This window comes from Procambarus clarkii, chromosome 23 (genome assembly GCF_040958095.1).
Source record: "Procambarus clarkii isolate CNS0578487 chromosome 23, FALCON_Pclarkii_2.0, whole genome shotgun sequence".
Taxonomy (NCBI): Eukaryota; Metazoa; Arthropoda; class Malacostraca; order Decapoda; family Cambaridae; genus Procambarus; species Procambarus clarkii.
In genome coordinates, this window is record NC_091172.1 from 26,627,696 (window position 1) to 26,651,807 (window position 24,112).

Sequence of the window (24,112 nt, forward strand, 5' to 3'; positions counted from 1 at the left end):
AGCCCCCCTCATCTCTTCCTCAGCCCTCTCATATCTTCCTCAGCCCCCCTCATCTCTTCCTCAGCCCCCCTCATCTCTTGCTCAGCTCCTCCTCATCTCTTCCTCAGCCCCCCTCATCTCTTCCTCAGCCCTCTCATCTCTTCCTCAGCTCCCCTCATGTCTTCCTCAGCCCCCCTCATCTCTTCCTCAGCTCCCCCTCATCTCTTCCTCAGCCCTCTCATCTCTTCCTCAGCTCCCCTCACCTCTTCCTCAGCCCCTCTCATCTCTTCCTCAGCCCCCCCTCATCTCTTCCTCAGTCCCCCTCATCTCTTCCTCAGCCCCCCCTCATGTCTTACTCAGCCCCCTCATCTCTTCCTCAGCCCCCCCTCATCTCTTCCTCAGCCCTCTCATCTCTTCCTCAGCCCCCCTCATCTCTTCCTCAGCTCCCTGGTTCATAGTCTACCACATTTTCCTTCAATAATTCTATGTAAATAACGTTCCAACCCCCAGAGTATTTCACCTACAGTCACAACCACAATTTAGTGCAAAAATGTTTACAAACTTAACTCGAACTGCTTCAACTTGAAATATATATACTCTTAACAGTGTTTCACGGCTCGCCTCATAAATCTCAAAGACGTTTAAAGGTATGTTCATGCAAGGTATATATATATATATATATATATATATATATATATATATATATATATATATATATATATATATATATATATATATATATATATATATATATATATATATTCTATGGGCAAATATGACAAAAATAATTACAAAACTAACCTTCAAGAATCGTTTCAACGCCTCAAGCAGTGAAGTTTCTGAGCTACGTTGTTTATATCTGTATCTAAACAATTATCTACACACAACAGTCTTACAATGTTTGTTTACTTTGTTCAATGTGCTACACCACAGTCGGTAGTGAGCGTGTCACGATATTCCTTGTCAAAAGCGCGCACACACATATAACACACGCAAACGCACGCAAGATGCAGCCACAAACGTTCTCAAAACATGTGTTTACCTGCGGGCTAGGCTACACCCTCAGCAAGCTGCGCTCTGGTTGGTTGGCGTCAGGCAGCACGTGACGTCATGGGTGCTTAAAAGTACCTTAATTGTGATTAGCTACTCTGACCTACATTCCTCTTTCATTGGTCGATGGCTTGCAGCTACTTGTTGCCTTGTGAGACATATTTTTTAAATTCTATATCGTTAATATGACTGATACTTCGTTTTCATACTCTTAGGAAATTAATTTTGGTTTTCTATGGCTCGCGAAATATTAATGAGTAAATTTTAGGCAATTTCATTTGCGTTTCATTTATTGTATTTGTGTCTTGATTGAAGTCCAATCCTTTCTGTTTCCCAAGATACACGCCGCTCGTTTCTGATTCCCAGGATACAGGCCACTCGTTTGTTTCCTAGGATACACGCCACTCGTTTCTGTTTTCCAGGATGTACGCCACTCGTTGCTGTTTCCTAGGATACACGCCACTCGTTTCTGTTTCCCAGGATACACGCCACTCGTTTCTGTTTTCCAGGATGTACGCCACTCGTTTCTGTTTCCCAGAATACACGCCACTCGTTTCTGTTTCCTAGGATACACGCCAATCGTTTGTTTCCCAGGATACACGCCACTCGTTTCTGTTTTCCAGGATGTACGCCACTCGTTTCTGTTTCCTAGGATACACGCCACTCGTTTCTGTTTCCCAGGATACACGCCACTCGTTTCTGTTTCCCAGGATACACGCCACTCGTTTCTGTTTCCCAGGATACACGCCACCAGTTTTTTTCCTATTTGTGTACTCGTAATCTGATTGACTGAATGCAGATTTGGGATTACAAACTAGGTTTAATCGCATCATTTCTTCTTCATGTCAATTTTGAATGATAGACAGTGATTGCATAATTTAATAACTGCACTTGGATTTATGTCAACAATGCTTTTTGTATCGTTATTTTGCAAAGCACTAGGCTTACTGTGAAGGTTATCAACTTTTCCAATTCATTTGACGGCAAATCAAAATCAAATTCCTTGGAGATTACGGCTTGCAGCCCTGGATTCAACAACCATTTACGCAAGGACTTACGAAACCTGTACATCTTTTATCAATGTTTTGGCGGCTTTGTTTACATTTATTTTACAAGCCTCAATAGTTTACAAGCATCGAATGTTCCCAATCAAATGTTATAAACTGGTTCCTGATGCTTCGAAGCTCACAGACTGTTTAATATATGTCAACAAAGCCGCCGAAAACTATCGTCAATGAGCGCTGTTGTTGTTTAAGATTCGCTACCTGAAACAAAAAGTTTCAAGTAGCACGGGCTATGGTGAGCCCGATTTTGTCAATGAGCGTCTCGATCGTTGGTGCGGTGGTCACGGGGACTGTGCACGTTAAGGGGTGATCCTGAACATTATGGGTTCGACTACTGGTCAGGGGCCAGATTCACGAAAGCACTTAAGCAAACACTTAAGAATCTGTCCATCTTTTCTCAATATTTGGCGGCTTTGTTTCCAATTATTAAACAGTTAATGAGCTCCGAAGCACCAGGAGGCTGTTTAGAACACTAACAATAGTTGAATGGGAAGTTTTCATGCTTGTAAACTGTTTAATAAATATAACCAAAGCCGTCAAAGATTGAGGAAAGATGTACACGTTTGTAAGTACTTGCGTAAGTGCTTTCGTGAATCTGGCCCCAGGTCATTTACCAGCCCGTTCTCTAAACGGGCCCCAAAGTCCGTTCCGTGCACCCGCCAACCCCCCCTTTGTTTATAAATGAAAAACGGTTTACACACGACTCACAACTGATGACGGTTGAACACTTCCGGATCAAGTGCTTCGCTGACGAATTTTGTTCGAACCACAACGCTGTAAATTCTTCACCCACGTGCTACAAATACAAATAATCGCCAATAGAACCTAAACACAACCTTACCTAACAGGTGCCTAAATATGCACAATATGTTAAACAAAAAATTTAATTTACGTTTGAGGAAATTCCTATTTTGAATGAACAGCATGTTAAAATTGTTAAATCCGTCTTTGGGGTTGACCGCTGGATGGAATGGACGTGGTCTGTCCACGCATTTTAGAATGAACGAATTGAACCGAAAACACGTTTAGCATTCTCTATTTTTTCACATGTGGTTTTTCCGCGGATCAGTGTTTTTGTGATATATATATATATATATATATATATATATATATATATATATATATATATATATATATATATATATATATATATATATATATATATATATATATATATATATATATATACTGTATATATGTATATGTCGTACCTAGTAGCCAGAACGCTCTTCTCAGCCTACTATGCAAGGCCCGATTTGCCTAATAAGCCAAGTTTTCCTGAATTAATATATTTTCTCTAATTTTTTTCTTATGAAATGATAAAGCTATCCATTTCATTATGAATGAGGTAAATTTTTTTTTATTGGAGTTAAAATTAACGTAGATATGTGACCAAACCTAACCAACCCTACCTAACCTATCTTTATAGGTTAGGTTTGGTTGGATAGCCGAAAAAGTTAGGTTAGGTTAGGTTAGGTAGTCGAAAAAACATTAATTCATGAAAACTTGGCTTATTAGGCAAATCGGGCCTTGCATAGTAGGCTGAGAAGTGCGTTCTGGCTACTAGGTACGACATATATATATATATATATATATATATATATATATATATATATATATATATATATATATATATATATATATATATATATATATATATATATATGAAATATAATTAAATATATTTATACAAATCTACGTAAAATATATTTATATATCATATAAGCCTCAGTCTGGCTTCAATAATGGTTAATTACCTCCATACTGGAATATTGTCTGGTAATTAATATTCCTGGAACAGGTAATGTTGGTGAACTTTGCACACTAACGAGGCGACCGCTCTAGCCTACCCTATCCTGGCCTGGCATAACCTAACCTATCCAGCCATAACTCAACCTATCCTGGCATAACCTTACCTATCCTGACCCTCGGGAGGGCCTAAAATAGTACACAGTATGCAACAACAGCATTTCCAAACTGAAATACTTGAGTCGCAATTCCCAGCCTACAATTACTGATATTTGCAAGGCCTATAATTTTAGCTCTGCAATGCTAGGCCTATAACATTCTTCCTGCTTACTATAGTAAGCATAATTAAGTATAATTAAGCATAAGTATAATTACATAAGGTAATATTCATCCTGCTTACTATAGTAAGCAGGAAGAATATTACCTTATGTAGTGAGAATGTAACGTTCATCCAAGATAAGGAAATAACTAACGGAATGTATCTATGAGTAAATGAACTGAAACAGTGCGGGGACTCGAACCAGGGATTTGGGTATTCCCAGCGGCGCACCTTACCGCTGTACCACGACATAGAATAAGTTATACAATCTACAATATCCACTTGAATTCATATGACGTCTGGAGTCATTCCACTTAAGATGAACTTACCATTACCGATGGGGGCTCCATGATACGTTCTGTGGTTTTAGGTTGTTGTTATAGATTCAGCTACAGGGAACAAGTTCCAAGTAGCATGGGCTATGGTGAGCCCGTAACTTACCCGGCACAAGAGCGGGGCAAGTAGCACGGGCTATGGTGAGCCCGTAACTTACCTGGCACAGGAGCGGTGCTGTGTGTGTCTGTGTGGTTTTAGTGGATTCCCAGACTATATATAGCCTTTAGCAAGTCGTGGTTCAGGGGGGTAAGGTGCACTGCTGGGAATACCCTGATCGCTAGTTCGAGTCACCGTATTGCTTCCCATTGATTTACCCGTCCTGTAGTACACAGCCTGTAACATACAGCCAGCAATACTCGTGCTGTAATACACAGCCTGCAATACATAACACTATTGGGGTCCTGTGTGACCTGGACTGACATAGATAAACGAAGCCCATTAAGGCACAATCACGCCCGTTACCAGGCCCACACCGGACGCTCGAAGGTACAAATCAGCTATGAATTGATAAACAGTCGATCTCCATATACAAAATTCTTAGGGAAATTGACAGGGTAGACAAGGATGGATTATTTAACACAAGGGGTACACGGACAAGGGGACACAGGTGGAAGCTGAGTACCCAAATGAGCCACAGAGACGCTAGTAAGAACCTTTTGAGTGTAAGAGTAGTTAGTAAATGAAATGCATTAGGCAGTGATGTGGTGGAGGCTGACTCCATACACAGTTTCAAATGTAGATATGATAGAGCCCAGTAGGCTCAGGAATCTGTACACCAGTTGATTGACGGTTGAGAGGCGAGACCAAAGAGCCGAAGCTCAACCCCCGCAAGCACATGTAGGTGAGTAGTATGTGAGTACACACACACACACAGCTGCGAGGCCACTAAGGGGGACTCGTGGCTGAGTGGACAGCGCTCTGGGGTCGTAGTCCTAAGGGCTCGGGATCGATCCCCGGCAGAACCAGAAACAAATGGGCAGAGTTTCTCTCACCCTGATGCGTCTGTTCACCTAGCAGTAAATAGGTATCCGGGAGTTAGATAGCTGCTACGGGCTGCTTCCTGGAGATGTGTGTGTGTGTACTTACCTAGTTGTGCTTGCGGGGGTTGAGCTTTGGCTCTTTGGTCCCGCCTTTCAACCGTGTGTGTGTGTGTGTAAGAGAAATATAGAGGAACATATATTGGTTAGAATGGCGGAGTCGAAGAGCTAAATGGCTCGATTCTACAGACACAAATAGTAAATACAAATACTAAATACACACATTCTTTGAAGTAAGATTCGTACCCAATGAGTTGGTTCCCCCCCCCCCCCCCCTCTCAGGTGTTTATCATCCAACACCTGTTAGTATGGAGACGATAATGAGACCTTTCCTAACCTGCCCACTAAATGCAGAGAGAGAGATGAGAGAGAGAGATAAAAGAAGAGAGGGAATAGAAAAACGAGAGAAAAAAGATAAAAGAAAAGAGGGAAAAGAAAAGAGAGAGGGAGAAGAGAAAAAAGAGAGGGAAGAGAAAAAAGAGAGAGAGAAGAGAAACAAGAGAGAAAAGAAAAGAGAAAAGAGAGAGAGAAAAGAGAAAAGAGAAGAGAAAGAAGCCTGACAACAGACACCCTAGTCAGGTACTGGTACAAGTCACTGTACGCAGCAGAGTGTCTAGTCACCTCACCTGAGGGTATGAAGGGCGTATTTTGACAGGGAGCGTATTAGAATGATTCTTTTTGTGATGGAAACTTAATTTCTCCAGAGAGCTTTGAAAGCTTTTGGATATTAATACTATCTAAATACAAGCTTTATCAATTATCATCATTAGTAATGGTAATGACATCTCACAGACATAGTAACATTGGATAAAAACTCACGTAAAAGATTTACACCAAGTCTTTCGTACTTTCTTGAGTGCTTTGTCAAGGTCTGAGTGTGTGGTTAGGACGGGATTTACACCTCATCTACTAATCAGATTAGTCGTTGAGATGTAAGTCTCTTCCTAATCACATAATCATTGCTTGACAAAGCACCCAGGAGAGTGCGAAAGACTTGGTGTAAATCTTTACATAAATTTCACAAAATACATTTTTTTTAATCCTAACTCATCATCATCATCATCATCACCATGATCATCATCATCATCATCAGTGATATCATTGTCTTTACAGCATAAATACTTCTGCTGTTGCCATTATTAGAGTTCTTAAATAAGTGTTCAAGATTTGGAACCTTTACCAACATATTCTTCCATTGTAACTCTATAAAATATATCTCTCTCCATCTACTTCAACCACAACCATTTGCATCAACACCACCAACATTAACACAACTACCAATATCACCATCACCACCACCGCTATCACCACCACCAGTACCACAACAACCATCACTACCACCACCCCCACCATCTCCACCACTATGTTTACACAGTAGGCTCTGATCAACCAACAACAGAAGACGTTGAACAACTAAACAATAATCTCTACACAATCACGGTCACCTCTGACTCTAACCTCTCTACCAACACACTAAAAATACAAGAACATATCTCGTATGTTCCAGTAAGTTCAGTAGAACTTCGGTTTCAACTCTTTTTGACCGTGTCGTAGCTCAGTCGATTAAGGCAGCGTCTGGGATGCTCTCGGACACAGGTTCGAATCCTCGTCACGGCCCTTGTGGATTTGTAACATTCCCAGTTTGAAATTCCTCTTTTCCAAGGGCTAGAAAACCCGCTTGTCTAACAGACCGTAAGAATGTCAAACTCCTCCACTCTCCTGAAGGCCGCTCTGACATTTTATGAAATTAAAGACTAAAAATAAGACAAAAAAGCCTATGGTGTTGTCTTCATTGAGACAAAATGGTGGAAATCAGACTATTGTGTGAATCAGAAATTGACGTAACGTCCCGTTTTCTGTTCGGCTTAGTCCTCTGGTCGGTTAGGTTAGTAGGACAGTTTTTTGACGTTGGGAACGCTCGCGAGAACGGGCTGGCAGCATAATGCTGTGTTGATAATGCTATGTTATTGGAAAACACTATCAGCACAAACAATGCCACCTTCCTACAACAACCACCATCGCCACCTCCAACGTATAACAAAGCAATCACCACTATCGCATCAACCACCATCGCCACCATCACTGTCACTACCACCACCATCACCACCACCATCACCACCACCACCATCACCACCACCTCCTCCTTCACCACAGTTCTTTCTCCTTTAAATATTGCCGATTTCACCCTCCACTCCCCCCCCCCCAACCAAACACCCCCTTTCCCTCCCATTTCATTTTCCAACCTTGAACAGTAGCGTCATAAGGCTGGTTTTGCTCTGGGATACCGAGGCATCGTCTGAACCAGTCGGATGACGCGTGACTTTGGCCCTTATGGTCAATAATTTAGGATTTGTCATCTAAGGGAATAGGAGGAACTGGTTCTCTCTCGCATCGCTTTGTTTTCTTCCTCGGCTCAGCTTCATGTTCCTGATGGGAAAGAGAGAGAGAGAGAGAGAGAGAGAGAGAGAGAGAGAGAGAGAGAGAGAGAGAGAGAGAGAGAGAGAGAGAGAGAGAGAGAGAGAGAGAGAGAGAGAGAGAGAGAGAGAGAGAGAGAGAGAGAGAGAGAGAGAGAGTAGCAAGCAAAGGAGCCAAGAAACTCGCAATCTTATGAAGCTTATCATACCTTCTCAACAGCAGTGGCTGTAAAACTTAAATGAAGAACAAATTCCCTCCCAGCTTGAGTACGCACCGTTCTCATGGATGGCCTCCCCTTCCCCCCCTCATCATTTATTTGTTTCCTTTAAAAGGCGGAGAGGAAGTGAGCAGAAATCTCATCTTTATATCTTCACCCATTCTGGTCAGCCTTCAACACCAGATATATGTTGATGTTCTTACTTCTATGTATAAAATCAATGCTCTCAAGGTACCCCCCACTCGACCCAGCTTCATGGACAGCCATAAGTTGGCAGTCACAACACAAGGCGCTCAGTCACCAAAAGCTGTTAAGAACATGTCTCCATCAGGAATCATTTATTCCTAGACTATACAACATTTGGAACATGTTCTCTAGACATGCAACACGAGTAAGATCAAGTCAACCAACCATATAAAGGCTCTCTTGTATAACTTGTTCCCTGGAAACACAAACCGAAACTGTCTCTATTTTCCGCTTGTAATAAAGTTGTTACATCTTGGCTTAACGTGTTTATGACGTATTAGAACGTTGTTACAACTTGTTATATTGGTTGTTATAACTGGTTAGGAGGTGTTAAAACTTGTTCGAACGTTGTACCAACGTCGTAGTTTCGGTGTGTGTTTGGCGGGTTATAACTTGTCCTAACATGATTGTAGCTTTAAATTAAATAAAATGCATGTCAAATGAAAAATTTAATAATACGCATATTAAGTAAGAAAACATAAGAAATATTGAAGAAACTCGTGTTAAAATTATTAATCCTACCCATTCGGTCCTATGCTTCTAATATATATATATATATATATATATATATATATATATATATGTATATATATATATATATATATATATATATATATATATATATATATATATATATATATATATATATATATATATATACACCTCATTTCATATTTCTCTGTGGATTTTCCGCATAAAATGATCAGTGTTTTGTGATCGTCAATTGCATATATATATATATATATATATATATATATATATATATATATATATATATATATATATATAAGTAAACAAACATATATCGAGTACCAACAGAAAAAAATCCAAGGCTCTAAGAATACCTATATATACGCGCTATGAATTTACTTTATCCCAGAACTATAAAATATATAGATTTTTTATTTTGTTCAAGTTGGGTGAGATAGAGATGGTTGAAGCGTCGAGCCACTGGTTCGACTCGACGTCTTTGAGACGTCTCGACGTCTTCAAGAAAGTGACGTTGAGCGTCTTTAAACGTCGTGAAGACGTGCTCAGCTATACAATAAATAGTTTTTATTTATATGATTTGGTTGCTATAGGAATTTGATTTATAATGACAGGTCTTAGCACGGCAAGAAAGTTTAAAATATGCATTAAGCCTGTTTTTAATTCCGGTGATTTGAATGCCTGTTTGTCATTTGGTGCTTTGAACGCCAGTAAGAAACTGTGTGCTTTGGGTGATTTGTATTGTGTGTATGTGTGAGTGTGTGTGTGTGTGTGTGTGTGTGTGTGTGTGTGTGTGTGTGTGTGTGTGTGTGTGTGTGTGTGTGTGTGTGTGTGTGTGTGTGTGTGTGTGTGTGTATGTATGAGTGTGTGTGTGTGTGTGTGTGTGTGTGTGTGTGTGTGTGTGTGTGTGTGTGTGTGTGTGTGTGTTCTTCTGTGTTTATGTCTTGTGTTGATTTTGTGTGTAATTAATTTGCATGTTTACTTTGGATTTGTTCATTCACTCTTCTATCATGACTCCCCTGAGTCACTGTTACTCTGTGAGTCACTGTTACTCTGTGAGTCACTGTTACTCTGTGAGTCACTGTTACTCTGTGAGTCACTGTTACTCTGTGAGTCACTGTTACTCTGTGAGTCACTGTTACTCTGTGAGTCACTGTTACTCTGTGAGTCACTGTTACTCTGTGAGTCACTGTTACTCTGTGAGTCACTGTTACTCTGTGAGCCACTGTTACTCTGTGAGACACTGTTACTCTGCGAGTCACTGTTACTCTGTGAGTCACTGTTACTCTGTGAGACACTGTTACTCTGTGAGTCACTCATTCGGAGATATTATGAGTTTTTTCTGTGGCTCCCAAAACTTACCAATTGTGTCCCCCAGATAGTTATAAAGCATTTATCCAGCTCATCCTCTTGAACTGCCACTCCGTCAAAAATCCATCCTCCTAACCTAGCCAGAAACGTACGGACCCAAGCACCCCCAACCCAACCTAAATCGAGTCCGATGCATAGAAAACGGTGATATTTGTGAGGTGTTTACTTTCCATAGTACGATGAATTTGAGACGTTGGTTACCATAACGCGACCTATTGGTAGAGAAGATGGGGGGTTGATGACGCTTTATTTCCTCTTCTTTATAACAACTCAGTATTTAGTCCTCTGTTTGAATACACTTGAGAGGCGGGACCAAAGAGCCAGAGCTCAACCCTCGCAAGCACAATTGAGTACAACTCGTCTGGGATTATCTTCTACCCTCTCTCTATACTCCTATTCCCTGCCACCCCTTCCCATCACCCATCCCCTGCCACCCCTTCCCCATCACCCATCCCCTGCCACCCCTTCCCCATCACCCAGCCCAACAACTTAATATTCTCCCAGAGTGGTCTAATCCCTACCCCCGAGGCCAACCTGCTGCTTGGCGCGGTCGCGCTAAGAAATAATGATATACGACACTGAAAGATTCAGTTACTTTGATTTTCACCGACACTACAAATTCCTTTCTTCCTCAACAGGCTTAAGGTCACTTCTCACACTTGTGGTTTCATGGTGAGAGGGGCTGCAAGTAGACATGCACATCTTTGAAAGATATATAAATTAGTCTGGTTTTAAGGCTTTGCTCATATCTGCTTTTGGGAAGGAGTTTAAAAAACATTAAAACCTTTGCACAGCCCAACCGGTTGACCTGTGCCAGGTGATAAGAGGTTGGGGGGGTGGGGAGTGATGTTTCAGAGGGGCGGAAGGTTTAAGGGAAAGAGGAGCTTGAGAGAGAGAGAGAGAGAGAGAGAGGTTTCATGAGAATTAGATTATAGGAAGAAAGGTTTGATACATTGTTTATTGTACTTCTCGTGTACAATGTAACAGGCATAAGAAATATGGCCTCCTCCATTGTGCAGGCGCCTGTAGAGTTACCAGGTGTGCTAATTGGAGGTATAGAGTCATTAAAGGCAAGTCCTTCTTGCTCTTTTGCAAGGCACAACGAAGTTTTTTCTTTTGTCCACCGACCGACCTTAACATTGATTTATTAAATGCTATTCCATTCTCCCTTCCTTTTGCTGCGTACCAAACAATAGTTCATTTCTATACTGGTCTCTGATACTGAGACTGTTATTGTCATCAACTTAGTTTCTGTGAGTTAGTCTTTAATTGCTGTTTCTGTGAGTTAATCACCTTTTATAGATGTTTCTGTGAGTTAATCTTTTATTGTTATTTTGGTGAATTAGTAGCGTTATGGTGTGAGTAGTTTCATATAACTGTTTCAGGCTTTCAGACTTTATTATTGCTAATACCGTTATATTATCTTCGATTATTCTTCCTTTAAGTAGTATAGCAATTATACTTATTTATATTATTTTATTAAAATATTATAATATATTATTAATATATTATATTTTATTATTAATATATTATTTTTTATTAATAATATATAATATTTTATTATTAATAAATTATATTATATTATTATTATGCTATACAATATTAAATTATATATTATTAGCTAATTTGTTTTGTCTTTACCGTTTTCTCTCTTTACCTCCAGCATCAGTGTGACCCACTATACTCAGTGGGTCATCTACCCTCATCTACTCCCACCCTTTCTACCCTGCACTTACACTCACTTCTTTACCCATTCGTGCCTTACCCCTAACCCATACCCACCTACACCCATCTCTGCCGCCCTCCCCTACACCCACCCATGTCTCTCAGTCTGGTGGGAACATCTCTCATTATAAATATTCTGAGCTAAAAGTAAGCTCTTCATTCTCCAAAAATTGGTGTCACATATGCAAGGTGCAGTTTTTTTGAGAGGATTTGTATTAGATAAAGTCGGTTAATTAAGGCAATTTTCACATTCGCCGTCATTGTATATGTCCCGTTGAAGATAACCGGTTTGCGTGTGTTTGTGGCGAGAGTGGAGGCAGGTCTTAGACCCCCAGGCTTGTTTACGACGCTTGTGTGTGTGTGTGTGTGTGTGTGTGTGTGTGTGTGTGTGTGTGTGTGTGTGTGTGTGTGTGTGTGTGTGTGTGTGTGTGTGTGTGTGTGTGTGTGTGTATGTGTGTGTGTGTGTGCGTGTGTGTGTGTGTGTGTGTGTGTGTGTGTGTGTGTGTGTGTGTGTGTGTGTGTGTGTGTGTGTGTGTGTGTGTGTGTGTGTGTGTGTGTGTGTGTGTGTGTGCTTCTTGCACAGAACTGAGATGACCTTGTAGGCTTATGTTCCTGCTATAAGATGCGTGGGTTAAGATCTCTCTCTCTCTCTCTCTCTCTCTCTCTCTCTCTCTCTCTCTCTCTCTCTCTCTCTCTCTCTCTCTCTCTCTCTCTCTCTCTCTCTCTCTCTCTCTCTCTCTCTCTCTCTCTCTCTCTCTCGCTCTCTCTCTCTCTCTCTCTCTCTCTCTCTCTCTCTCTCTCTCTCTCTCTCTCTCTCTCTCTCTCTCTCTCTCTCTCTCTCTCTCTCTCTCTCTCTCTGCCAATTTCGCTTGCATAAAATATAGCTGATTATCCCTTACAGGTGCTAAAAATCACTTACTTTATTGCAGACCTTTAGTGCCTGTAACTCTTGTTTTACTATCTGCATATAAATATTCCTCGCTGTTTACTTCACATTTACATAATTTACCTCTGGAGCTCTCGCTAATCTCTCGTTCGGTAAGCCAAAGTGACACACATACTGCTTTCGCACTTGTGAAGTAAAAAGCTCACTTCTGTTCTTAATAATAGAAGAGAATGTGTCTATTATTGTCATCAGTTATCTATGAACGAATGACTATTTGCTTCACCTACCACCCATCTTATATAATTTCATGCTCTTTGCACATGATTAATATGGTTGGGAATTGCGTCGCACTAATATGCATCATTTCCAAGTAATTTGAAAAAAATTAGCAAAGAGGATTCATTTATGGATATTACAAAGCAATTTAACATCTGTTACAAATCAAATTAAATTAAACTATTACAAATCAATCAATAAACACCTATTACAAGGGCAGGTATGGAAGAAAATGCAGAATAGAACCAGTGAAGAGCAGGGGTGCCATAGGCACAATCAGAGAACACTGTATAAACATCAGAGGTCCGCGATTGCTCAACATCCTCCCAGCGAGCATAAGAAATATTGCCGGAACAACCGTGGACATCTTCAAGAGGAAACTAGATTGTTTCCTCCAAGGAGTGCCGGATCAACCGGGCTGTGGTGGGTATGTGGGCCTGCGGGCCGCTCCAAGCAACAGCCTGGTGGACCAAACTCTCACAAGTCAAGCCTGGCCTCGGACCGGGCTTGGGGAGTACAAGAACTCCCAGAACCCCATCAACCAGGTATCATGCTGGCAAATTACATCTCAGGGATTACGCAATGTCTCAGCTCAAGGGAGTACAGGAACGCCACACATGAACGAACATATTGACTACCGCGTTACAGAATAGATGAAACATTTTATTCTGTAATATACACACATGGAAGCTTGACATGAACTCCTCAGTGGAGTTTGGGAGTTATCGATGACTGCTTAGGGTTTGCCAGCACCCGAATCTTGAGGGGTAATTATGTGACGCTATTAAGGGTGCAATAATTAATCATAAATCTGTTTTATACAATTATTTTGAGGGGGAATATACTTGGATTTGGTATATTCAGTTAATTATATTTTAAATGTACAGCTATGTATGGAGAGAGAGAGAGAGAGAGAGAGAGAGAGAGAGAGAGAGAGAGAGAGAGAGAGAGAGAGAGAGAGAGAGAGAGAGAGAGAGAGAGAGAGAGAGAGAGAGAGAGAGAGAGAGAGAGAGAGAGAGAGAGAGAGATAAAATCAGCACGAAAGACAAAAACTTACCACATATAATTGCTATATTTTCTTCCCCTTCCCATGCCATACAGTCCCGCCAGGGCCTCCCACAGTGCTGTGGCGCGGGCATCCTGTGGTAGGCGCTGTGGGGCCGCTCTCAGAGGACGAGAAGACGGAACTCACCTGTCGCAGTGTCGGTGGACGGCCCTCGCCTGTCCTCACCTGGTACCACAAAGGCCGTCGGCTGCCACTGCTGAGTGCCAACTCCTACTTGGACCCAGTTACCGGTGAGTGCCTGGTTTCGACGCTTGTGGTCGTGTTCTAATGAGAGTCTTGAGCAGGAGAGAAAAGTCTGCAAGAGGCGAAGCGGTCCGCCCAAGCCGCGGACGGTCTCACAAAATACCACAGTCCGCCCTCCCAATATTCAATTTTCTGTGATAGGTTTCACAAAGTATTGTTGCGCAGCCGTCGTCATAGCTAACTGCAAGCAAATGATTATATATATATGTATGTATGTGCGTATATGTCGTTATATATTTCCATTTATGTTATTGAGATGATAAGATGGATATAAAAATGGGTGATTGGGGAAACTGATTAAATGAAACGACAATTTCTTCTCCTCGTCGTTCAGGAACTTACACGGCCGAGGTGGTGCTGTCTATGCGGGCAACGCGGGACCTCTTGGGGGTGACGTTGACCTGCCACGCCCACACGCCCACCCACGCCCACACGTCTTCAACCCACGCCCACACCCCTTCAACCCACCTCGTCCAAGACACCATCGTGATCCAGCCCCGTACCGCCTCCGTCACCCTCAATATCACGCGTGAGTGAGAACACCGCTTCCCGTAACCCGTGTAGAGGAGATTATCGTACATGAATTAAATTCATGAGTGTGAGTGCGTGTACTCGTCTAATTGTATTCACCTTCTCGTGGTTGAGGAGGTTGAGCTTCGGCTCCTTAGTCTAGCCTCTCAACTATCAATCTCTCCAGTGGACCCACTGATGGAAGCTAATATGTGTCTTTAATCTGGTTTAATCTTTAATCTGATAATCACTCATCATAGAATTTTAATTCTGCGATGAGTGATTATTTTGCTGGAGGAGTTTTTTCTTGATATTTTCAACGAAAATGTATCTATAGATAAACTGAAGAAAATGTCGTTTCCTACAGGAACTGCACTATAGTATTTGCTAACCTGTATGCAGGCGATGAGTCACAATAACGTGGCTAAAGTACTTGAAAGCACTAAAGGCTAAAGGCTGAAAGGCTAAAGCACAATCGACTTGAGAATGGTCCAGGACGGACCGAAACGTCGTCGTCCCTTCACCTTCTAGTGTGTGGTCTGGTCAACATTTGCTAACCTACATATCGGGGATAATATTTTACTCTCCTGGACACTCGGAGACTCGAACGACCGATCACATAGTTGCTATAGACAGGTGGCTCAGTTGGTAGAGCGGCTGGCTATACTGTCTATGAGGTCGGCGGTTCGAGGCTCCGAAAGAAAGCTTGAATATGGTCCCCCAAGCCATACATCACTATAAGAACTTAATGACCCATACGGGGTTCGAACCTGCATTTCCAGGGGCTCATTCTCTCCCTGGCGTACACGGTACCAATACTACTTCACCAGTGTACGAATCCCAGGCGGGACGGAAATGATTGGACACGTTTCCTTTCACCTAATGCTGCTATTCACTTTGCAGGAAATGGGTATCAGGTAGTTGGGCATGCATTACCACAAAGTTCCACTTTGGGAGAATCTCGATACAAGCCTAAGGCATATATACTCCCAGGCTCCCTGTCCCTGTCCCAAGCAAAACCAATATATATATATATATATATATATATATGTCGTACCTAGTAGCCAGAACTCACTTCTCAGCCTACTATGCAAGGCCCGATTTGCCTAATAAGCCAAGTTTTACTGAATTAATATATTTTCTCTATTTTTTTCTTATGAAATGATAAAGCTACCCATTTCATTATGTATGAGGTCAATTTTTTTTATTGGAGTTAAAATTAACGTAGATATATGACCGAACCTAACCAACCCTACCTAACCTAACCTAACCTATCTTTATAGGTTAGGTTAGGTTAGGTAGCCGAAAACGTTAGGTTAGGTTAGGTTAGGTAGTCGAAAAAACATTAATTCATGAAAACTAGGCTTATTAGGCAAATCGGGCCTTGCATAGTAGGCTGAGAAGTGAGTTCTGGCTACTAGGTACGACATATATATGCGAACAAGCCTGAATGGTCCCCAGGACTATATGCATATATACAGATCATTAGTTATATATATATATATATATATATATATATATATATATATATATATATATATATATATATATATATATATATATACATATATACATATATATTATAGTATATTATATATAAATATATGTATTATATTATTTATGAGTAATAATCCAAGGTACAAAAATGTAATCGCATCATCTGAGTTAAAGGATTAATGTTTATGTTTGCTGACTATGAAATCATGTTTTCGCTAATTAGTAGAGCAAACGATCTGGTTTTATGAAAATATATATTTTTGAGAGATTACTCTGACCCTCAGTGGTTATTTTTCTTCGTTAGATCACTGAATATCTTAGGATTGTGTTTACAGTTGCTCTTTTAATCTAGCTCTCTAGAGGTTAGCTTTTAAACGGTGTTAAATAATTAGTTTGTATACAACAAACAGGATTTTTCACCTGAAAAATCTGGTGATTATTAATTAATATAATATTTTAATGGTTAAACGCATCAACTGGCGTATATTAAAGGCGTTCGAGAGCTAACTAAACATGGCTTTAGTGTGACAAGGTAAATACACACAGAGTTGAATGCTAATTGTTCGGGAATTGTAGTTTGCAGAGCTAACTCTACATATAGTTATATATATATATAACTATATATATAGCCTTCAGGGGCGGTGCTGTGTAACTCTAATTATACAAAGGATGTATTTGTTGTGTATATACACACACGTCATTTATACAGTTTACTTCGAAGTATGGAAGCAACATCTATTAATCATTCGTTTGCTAGATTATCTCCACAGATCATTATCTCTATACTTATCTATACGGATAATTGTCTTTCAAGACATGGGTTTATTATCATTATAATCATTCTGTTCATTACTTGTTAAATTATTGTTATAATAAAAATGATAATTATTGCTATTTTATTATTATTATTATTATTATTATTATTATTATTATTATTATTATTATATGTCTCTGTCTGTCTGTCTGTCTGTCTATCTGTCTGTCTATCTGTCTGTCTGTCTGTCTGTCTCTCTCTGTCTCTCTACTTTCTCTCTCTCTCTCTCTCTCTCTCTCTTTCTCTCTCTCTCTCTCTCTCTCTCTCTCTCTCTCTCTCTCTCTCTCTCTCTCTCTCTCTCTCTCTCTTTCTCTCTCTCTTTCTCTCTCTCTCTCTCTCTCTCTCTCTCTCTCTCTCTCTCTCTCTCTCTCTCTCTCTCTCTCTCTCTCTCTCTCTCTCTCTCAGTAACTAATATCAACTGTTTGTTGACAGTGTCGCCGGTGGAGGTGCGGGTAGTGGGCGGCGGTGCGGGCGTGAGGGCGGGTACCACCCTCCGCCTGGTGTGTAGGGCGGCAGGTTCCCACCCACCCGCCCACCTCACCTGGTGGCGCGCCCACGCCCGCCTTCCCCACGTCACCCACGCTGTGAGTACATACACACACGCTCACACAGAAATAACATTGTGATACACTGAGCTACGACAACTTCAACCTATAACCCCAGAAAACAAACCCTTTCCGTCTCTTTTATTTGGACAGATCGAGGACGGGGGCAACGTGACGACGGCGACGCTGACGATCGTGGTGAGACGGGAGCACGACGGGGCGGTCCTGTCTTGTACGGGAGCCAATCCTGTCCTCCACCACGCCCCTCTCACAGACACCGTCACCCTCGTCGTCTTCTGTGAGTATACGCAGATATACGCGCGCGACGACATGTCTTCTACGCGATCTGTCTGCTAGGATAGATTTGCCCTAGGTTAGGTTAGGTTAGGTTAGGTTAGGTTAGCTCTAGGTTAGGTTAGGTTAGCTCTAGGTTAGGTTAGGTTAGGTTAGGTTAGGTTAGGTTAGGTTAGGTTAGCTCTAGGTTAGGTTAGCCCTAAGTTATGTTGGGTTTTGATTTTCCTTTTGTTACTCCCTTTGAATGTTCACGTTTTTTTTATTTTTGCACAAAATGATGCAACATTAAATCAGGCTTTTCAATATGATAGTTTACAATGTTAGGCACAAACATTATGCTACTGTATCCAACATTCTCAGAAGTTACTTTAAATGAACTAAAAGTATAACTAAATCGGGTATACAACTTGAGTCTATAGTCAACATTTTGTGTCAGTGTTAAATGTTTTTTTTTTCTGGACGTGGTAGTCAAGATGTTTATGTTCAGAAAAAATGTGAAATTAATCTTCAATGTTTAGATTATTCACCTGTCTCTCTGTTTATAGAAATCTCATATATCATTCATTTCTTGTTTTTATTGATGGATAATTATAAATTATTAATTTTCTCGTTGATCAGCCTGTTAATCCTTTCCAATCAGAATTACATTTCACCTTTGTAAACGCACATTAATGACACTATGTAAAAGACACATCGAACACTTTATGTAGGGCAGACGTAAATCTGTGTATCTATGTATTTACGTATGTAGGTTAGCTTAGCATTTTAAAAGCACCGAATCACCTTCTGTGGCTGATTGTTCAATAAATCATTGAACTATATGTTTAACACTTCTCTAACCCTGTCCATGGAGGACAGAAGAAAATGTATATATGGTGGTTAGCCTTGTAAATGTGTGGCCACGTCTGTGGTAGAAAATAATAATAATAATAAAATCCTTTCCAAATGCGCAAGAGAACCAGCCAGTGTAAGCAGGCCGTCAACCAATCTGTCTTATTTAACAATACCTCGCATTTTGCCGTCAGAATCCTCCTACGGACAAAATATGATGTACTGCATATCATTGCGACTCACAAACAACCGCGTATTCTATGCGTGGGCTGCTTGGTTAGGTTAGGTTAGGTTATGTTATGTTAGGTTATGTTAGGTTAGGTTAGGTTCGAGTAATTTGGTACATAACTTTCTGATCGTTGTGGCAAGTTGAGTGGACAGGCTGCTTAAACACCTGCGTAAATATTTACTCCTTCATAATTAACAACACCTGTTCAATAATTAGTCCTACGTGATCGCCTAATCTATATACAACATTTACTCCTATAGTAGTTAAACAAAATAGATGATGTAGAAGTCGATTTCAGTTCCTATTCATTCGGATAAATATGTGTTATGGTTCTCATATTTCTTGTAGTTCATTGGCTGAGTAAATTACCTTAACCTCAAGGTTGACATTACACACAGAGATCACACTAACGTGATGCATCAAATGAGCAAATCCACAAGGGCCGTGACGAGGATTCGAACCTGCGTCAGGGAGTGCAGGGGGGAGTTGTGTAAAACCCTGATTTGTGCCTCGGAGAGGCTACGGGATCCAGTAAGTTCAGTAGAACTTCGGTTTCAACTCTTTTAACCCTGTCGTAGCTCAGTCGATTAAGGCAGTGTCTGCGATGCTCCCGGACGCAGGTTCGAAACCTCGTCACGGCCCTTGTGGATTTGTTCACCTCGAGGTTGATTTAATTGATGCTAGTTTCACCGGTCCAAATTTAAGGATTGTTTTCCCTAATAATTGTGTCACCATATATAAGCAATGTATAATTCAGTTTATATCTTCAAATTTCAGTTATTTATACTTTTGTTTTTCAGCCCAGCCAGAATTGCTATATACATTTATTTCGAACTAAGCGTATGTATCTGAATAATAATTTATATGATCATTACTGTCTACCAATATATGGTATATAACTATAGGGGAGAGAAATTCCTCTTTATACCAAACAGTTTTTAGTATAAAAATAACGCTTCTGGTGTCTGTAATATCAAGCTTTAGATTTCATTTTTTTAATAGAGCATCAGAATAATAACTACAATGATAATATATGAATTAATAAGATCAGTAATGATTTTATAATTATTATCATTATTACTGGTCATTTTTTATTACCAGAACAAAAAAATGTAAATTTTTTCAATTTATATTTTAATTAACCTAAATCAAATGCTTTCATTTTTACATAGACAGTCAATGCAAAATTGGCTAATTACAGAGCAGAAAATAATGAATTACATAATTAACTTATAGAATCGCATATAGGTGTAATTTAAGGAACTCGAAACAATGAGAAAGCTATGGTTCGAGCCCCTTGCATTTCCCTTATATACAGGTAATGTAATATAAACTCTAAAAATAATAAACAGGAGCAAAAAATATACCTTCTATGTAGATTAATAAGACTTAGATTATTTACACTACGTCTCGGTAACACGAAATAATCAAGGGGAATTGTTGTGATATTGTACTCACCTAGTTATGTTCGCGGAGGTTGAGCTCTGGCTCTTTGGTCCCGCCTCTCAACTGTCAATCAACTAGTGAACAGATTCCTGAGCCTACTGGGCTCTATCATATCTATATTTGAAACTGTGTATGGAGTCAGCCTCCGCCACATCACTTCCTAATGCATTCCATTTGTCAACCACTCTGACACTAAAAAAGTTCTTTCTAATATCTCTGTGGCTCATTTGGGCACTCAGTTTCCACCTGTGTCCCCTTGTGCGTGTTCCCCTTGTGTTAAATAGACTGTCTTTATCTACCCTATCAATTCCCTTCAGAATCTTGAATGTGGTGATCATGTCCCCCCTACACACACACATGTGTGTGTGTGTGTGTGTGTGTGTGTATGTGTGTGTGTGTGTGTGTGTGTGTGTGTGTGTGTGTGTGTGTGTGTGTGTGTGTGCGTGTGTGTGTGTGTGTGTGTGTGTGTGTGTGTGTGTGTGTGTGTGTGTGTGTGTGTGTTTACTAGTTGTGTTTTTGCGGGGGTTGAGCTTTGCTCTTTCGGCCCGCCTCTCAACTGTCAATCAACTGATTTACTAACTACTTTTTTTTTTTTTTTTTCCCCACACCACACACACACACACACACCCCAGGAAGCAGCCCGTGACAGCTGACTAACTCCCAGGTACCTATTTACTGCTAGGTAACAGGGGCACTTAGGGTGAAAGAAACTTTGCCCATTTGTTTCTGCCTCGTGCGGGAATCGAACCCGCGCCACAGAATTACGAGTCCTGCGCGCTATCCACCAGGCTACGAGGCCCCCGTGTGTGTGCGTGTGTGTGTGTGTGTGTGTGTGTGTGTGTGTGTGTGTGTGTGTGTGTGTGTGTGTGTGTGTGTGTGTGTGTGTGTGTGTGTGTGTGTGTGTGTGTGTGTGACAGCAGCTACTCTCAAGGGTGAGACTTCCTAGTGGTGTCAAAAGGTCATATTTTGGTCTTGTTATGTAGATCTAATTACAAGCCTTCTAGAAGCTCCCTCATTCACTTCTGTGCCTCAAAGGCAAAACACGCACACACACACACACACACACACACACACACACACACACACACACACACACACACACACACACACACACACACACACACACACACACACACACACAATCACACAATCACTCACACACACACATACGTTCTCGTTCTCTCAAATTTCCTCCCAAAATCAAAATGAATTCAATACATCTCCAGCCTGGGCGACTAATCCATCTTCACTGACGGTCCCAGGAAAACTCTGGCACTTACTAATGCAACGGACTTGAAGAAAATTAAAATGTATTTCAGCTCTTGACAACATCAAAGCAATGGTTCTGAATAATATGCACGCCATTTTGCGCAGAATTACTTTTTTCCAAGTATTTAATTAACTTGATTTGAGTGGACTCTGCTGATGCCGTTATCTGCGTGTTTTTGGGGGGGAAGAAAGAGAGAGAGAGAGAGAGAGAGAGAGAGAGAGAGAGAGAGAGAGAGAGAGAGAGAGAGAGAGAGAGAGAGAGAGAGAGAGAGAGAGAGAGAGAGAGAGAGAGAGAGAGAGAGAGAGTGAGAGTTAACTTGTGAGAGAGAGAAACTTGTTGGGTAAGGCTTACCATAAACTATAAGAAAGGAACGCTTTAAGCCTCCTAACAAAAGCCAGAAGTCATCTACAACAATTTCCGCACATGAAAAGCAAAAAAAAAAAAAAAATATATATATATATATATATATATATATATATATATATATATATATATATATATATATTTTAACCTAAAAGGGATACCACCTCTGGTGCAAGTGTAGGGACCCATAGCCTCGGAGAAGAAAATAACGAGTACTCAGAGAAGACCTTGTGGATCCTCACTGAACACTTTGATATTTTCATCCCCTACCACCCCTATTCTTTTAGAGTGTGTGTGTGTATATATATCTAACTTTATTTAAAATTTTATTTAAAAGTTACAACATTGGTTACATGCAAGGTAACAGACTACTTGTCACAAGTTGTACAGCTCCTCCAGCTCCTCAGATGGCGGGCAGGAACCATGGATGCAGTGAGCATTTCCTCTCTGGATCGCCACACTAAGGCGCTGAAAGAGAAAACTGGCAGCTCTAGGGTCTCTAGTTGCTTCAATTAGCTTGGACCCCAGTTCCTTCAAAAAACTTGCAGCACTTTTACCCCAGGCACGAAGTGTCTCTGAGGCACTGGGGACAATTGATTGAGTATTCTGCATTGCTACTGCCGGTATCTTGCAGAAGCTGCAATAACCAGTGGTGTGTGTGTGTGTGTGTTGCAGATGCGCCGGTGGTGGGCCTCGGGCTGGGGAGGAACATGAACCCAGAGCTCATCAAGGAGGGCGACGACGTATACTTCGAGTGCAGCATCGAGGCCAACCCGACCTTCCACGGCGTCGACTGGCACCACAACGTGAGTTTCCCCCCCGAGGTTCTCTGTCAGGTCACACCTGATGCTCTTCCGCCACACCTCACACTGCACCGTCACACCTCACACTCCACCGTCACACCTCACCGTCACACCTCACACTTCACCGTCACACCTCACACTCCACCGACACACCTCACACTTCACCGTCACACCTCACACTCCACCGTCACACAAGAAAATTGAACACTTTCAGAACTTTGCAATAAATTGCCAAAATATGTATTTGCAAAGTAATGATGTGTGTCTGCCCGAAGCAGAGTAAACAGAGCACTTACCTTCTACACCTGTGTGGTGCAATATGACCGTTGCTTCTCAGCCATGACGTAGATTATTAACCTCATAAGCTGTTGCAACACATATCACTCAGTCCATTGCATTACTGCTTGTGTTGAGGTGGCGTTATGATTGCATTGCAATATATATATATATATATATATATATATATATATATATATATATATATATATATATATATATATATATATATATATATATATATATATATATATATATATGAGTTGCTAGCATGTCGGAGCATAAGAAAATGTTGCTGGCGTTGCAGAAGTTGTTGTTAGCTATACTTTAAAAGCATGAACAGAACATTTGCAATGCAGTCTGTTTCAGAACACAGGCTTTACAACAGTCAAATCAACATGAAACAAGGATGGATATCCACTAGACTAAAGCACACCACAATCTCTGTTGTTAAGACCATATTGATCCAAGCATTCAGTTTTGATAGGAGAAAAATCCCATATTCTCAAAATCCAGAATGCACTAAATTGTAAAATTATTACGATTGGTTCAGATTTGAAACCTATGTGTATGAGGAGCTGAAAACGTCGACCAGACTGTGCGACACAGTGGTTGCCAGGATCAGGTTGGGTTACCGTTACCTGTGGCAGGTGGCAACAGGTGACGGGTCTCCCAATCCTGAGCACTCTAGGTGCAAACTCTGTGAGCAGGAACTGCGGCATGATCACTACATTACCAAATGCCCAGAGCCTTCAAACCTGTTGGT

At 40.9% G+C, this 24,112-nt stretch overlaps 1 protein-coding gene across 2 annotated transcripts in view; it reads left to right on the forward strand.

Moving 5' to 3' along the window:
- The window catches only part of LOC123749013 (nephrin), a 129,568-nt gene that overhangs the window by 87,816 nt on the left and 17,640 nt on the right, over nt 1-24,112 (forward strand). Inside the window, exons 1-6 of one of the 2 annotated variants that reach the window (XM_069330004.1) lie at nt 13,423-13,926; nt 14,261-14,455; nt 14,803-14,997; nt 17,722-17,873; nt 17,988-18,132; nt 22,943-23,073. In XM_069330004.1, the coding sequence (XP_069186105.1) occupies nt 14,832-14,997; nt 17,722-17,873; nt 17,988-18,132; nt 22,943-23,073 (594 nt within the window). In that variant the 5' untranslated portion in view covers nt 13,423-13,926; nt 14,261-14,455; nt 14,803-14,831. Of the gene's footprint in view, nt 1-13,422; nt 13,927-14,260; nt 14,456-14,802; nt 14,998-17,721; nt 17,874-17,987; nt 18,133-22,942; nt 23,074-24,112 lie in introns of those variants that run through there. The other variant, XM_069330003.1, reaches the window with a different exon arrangement.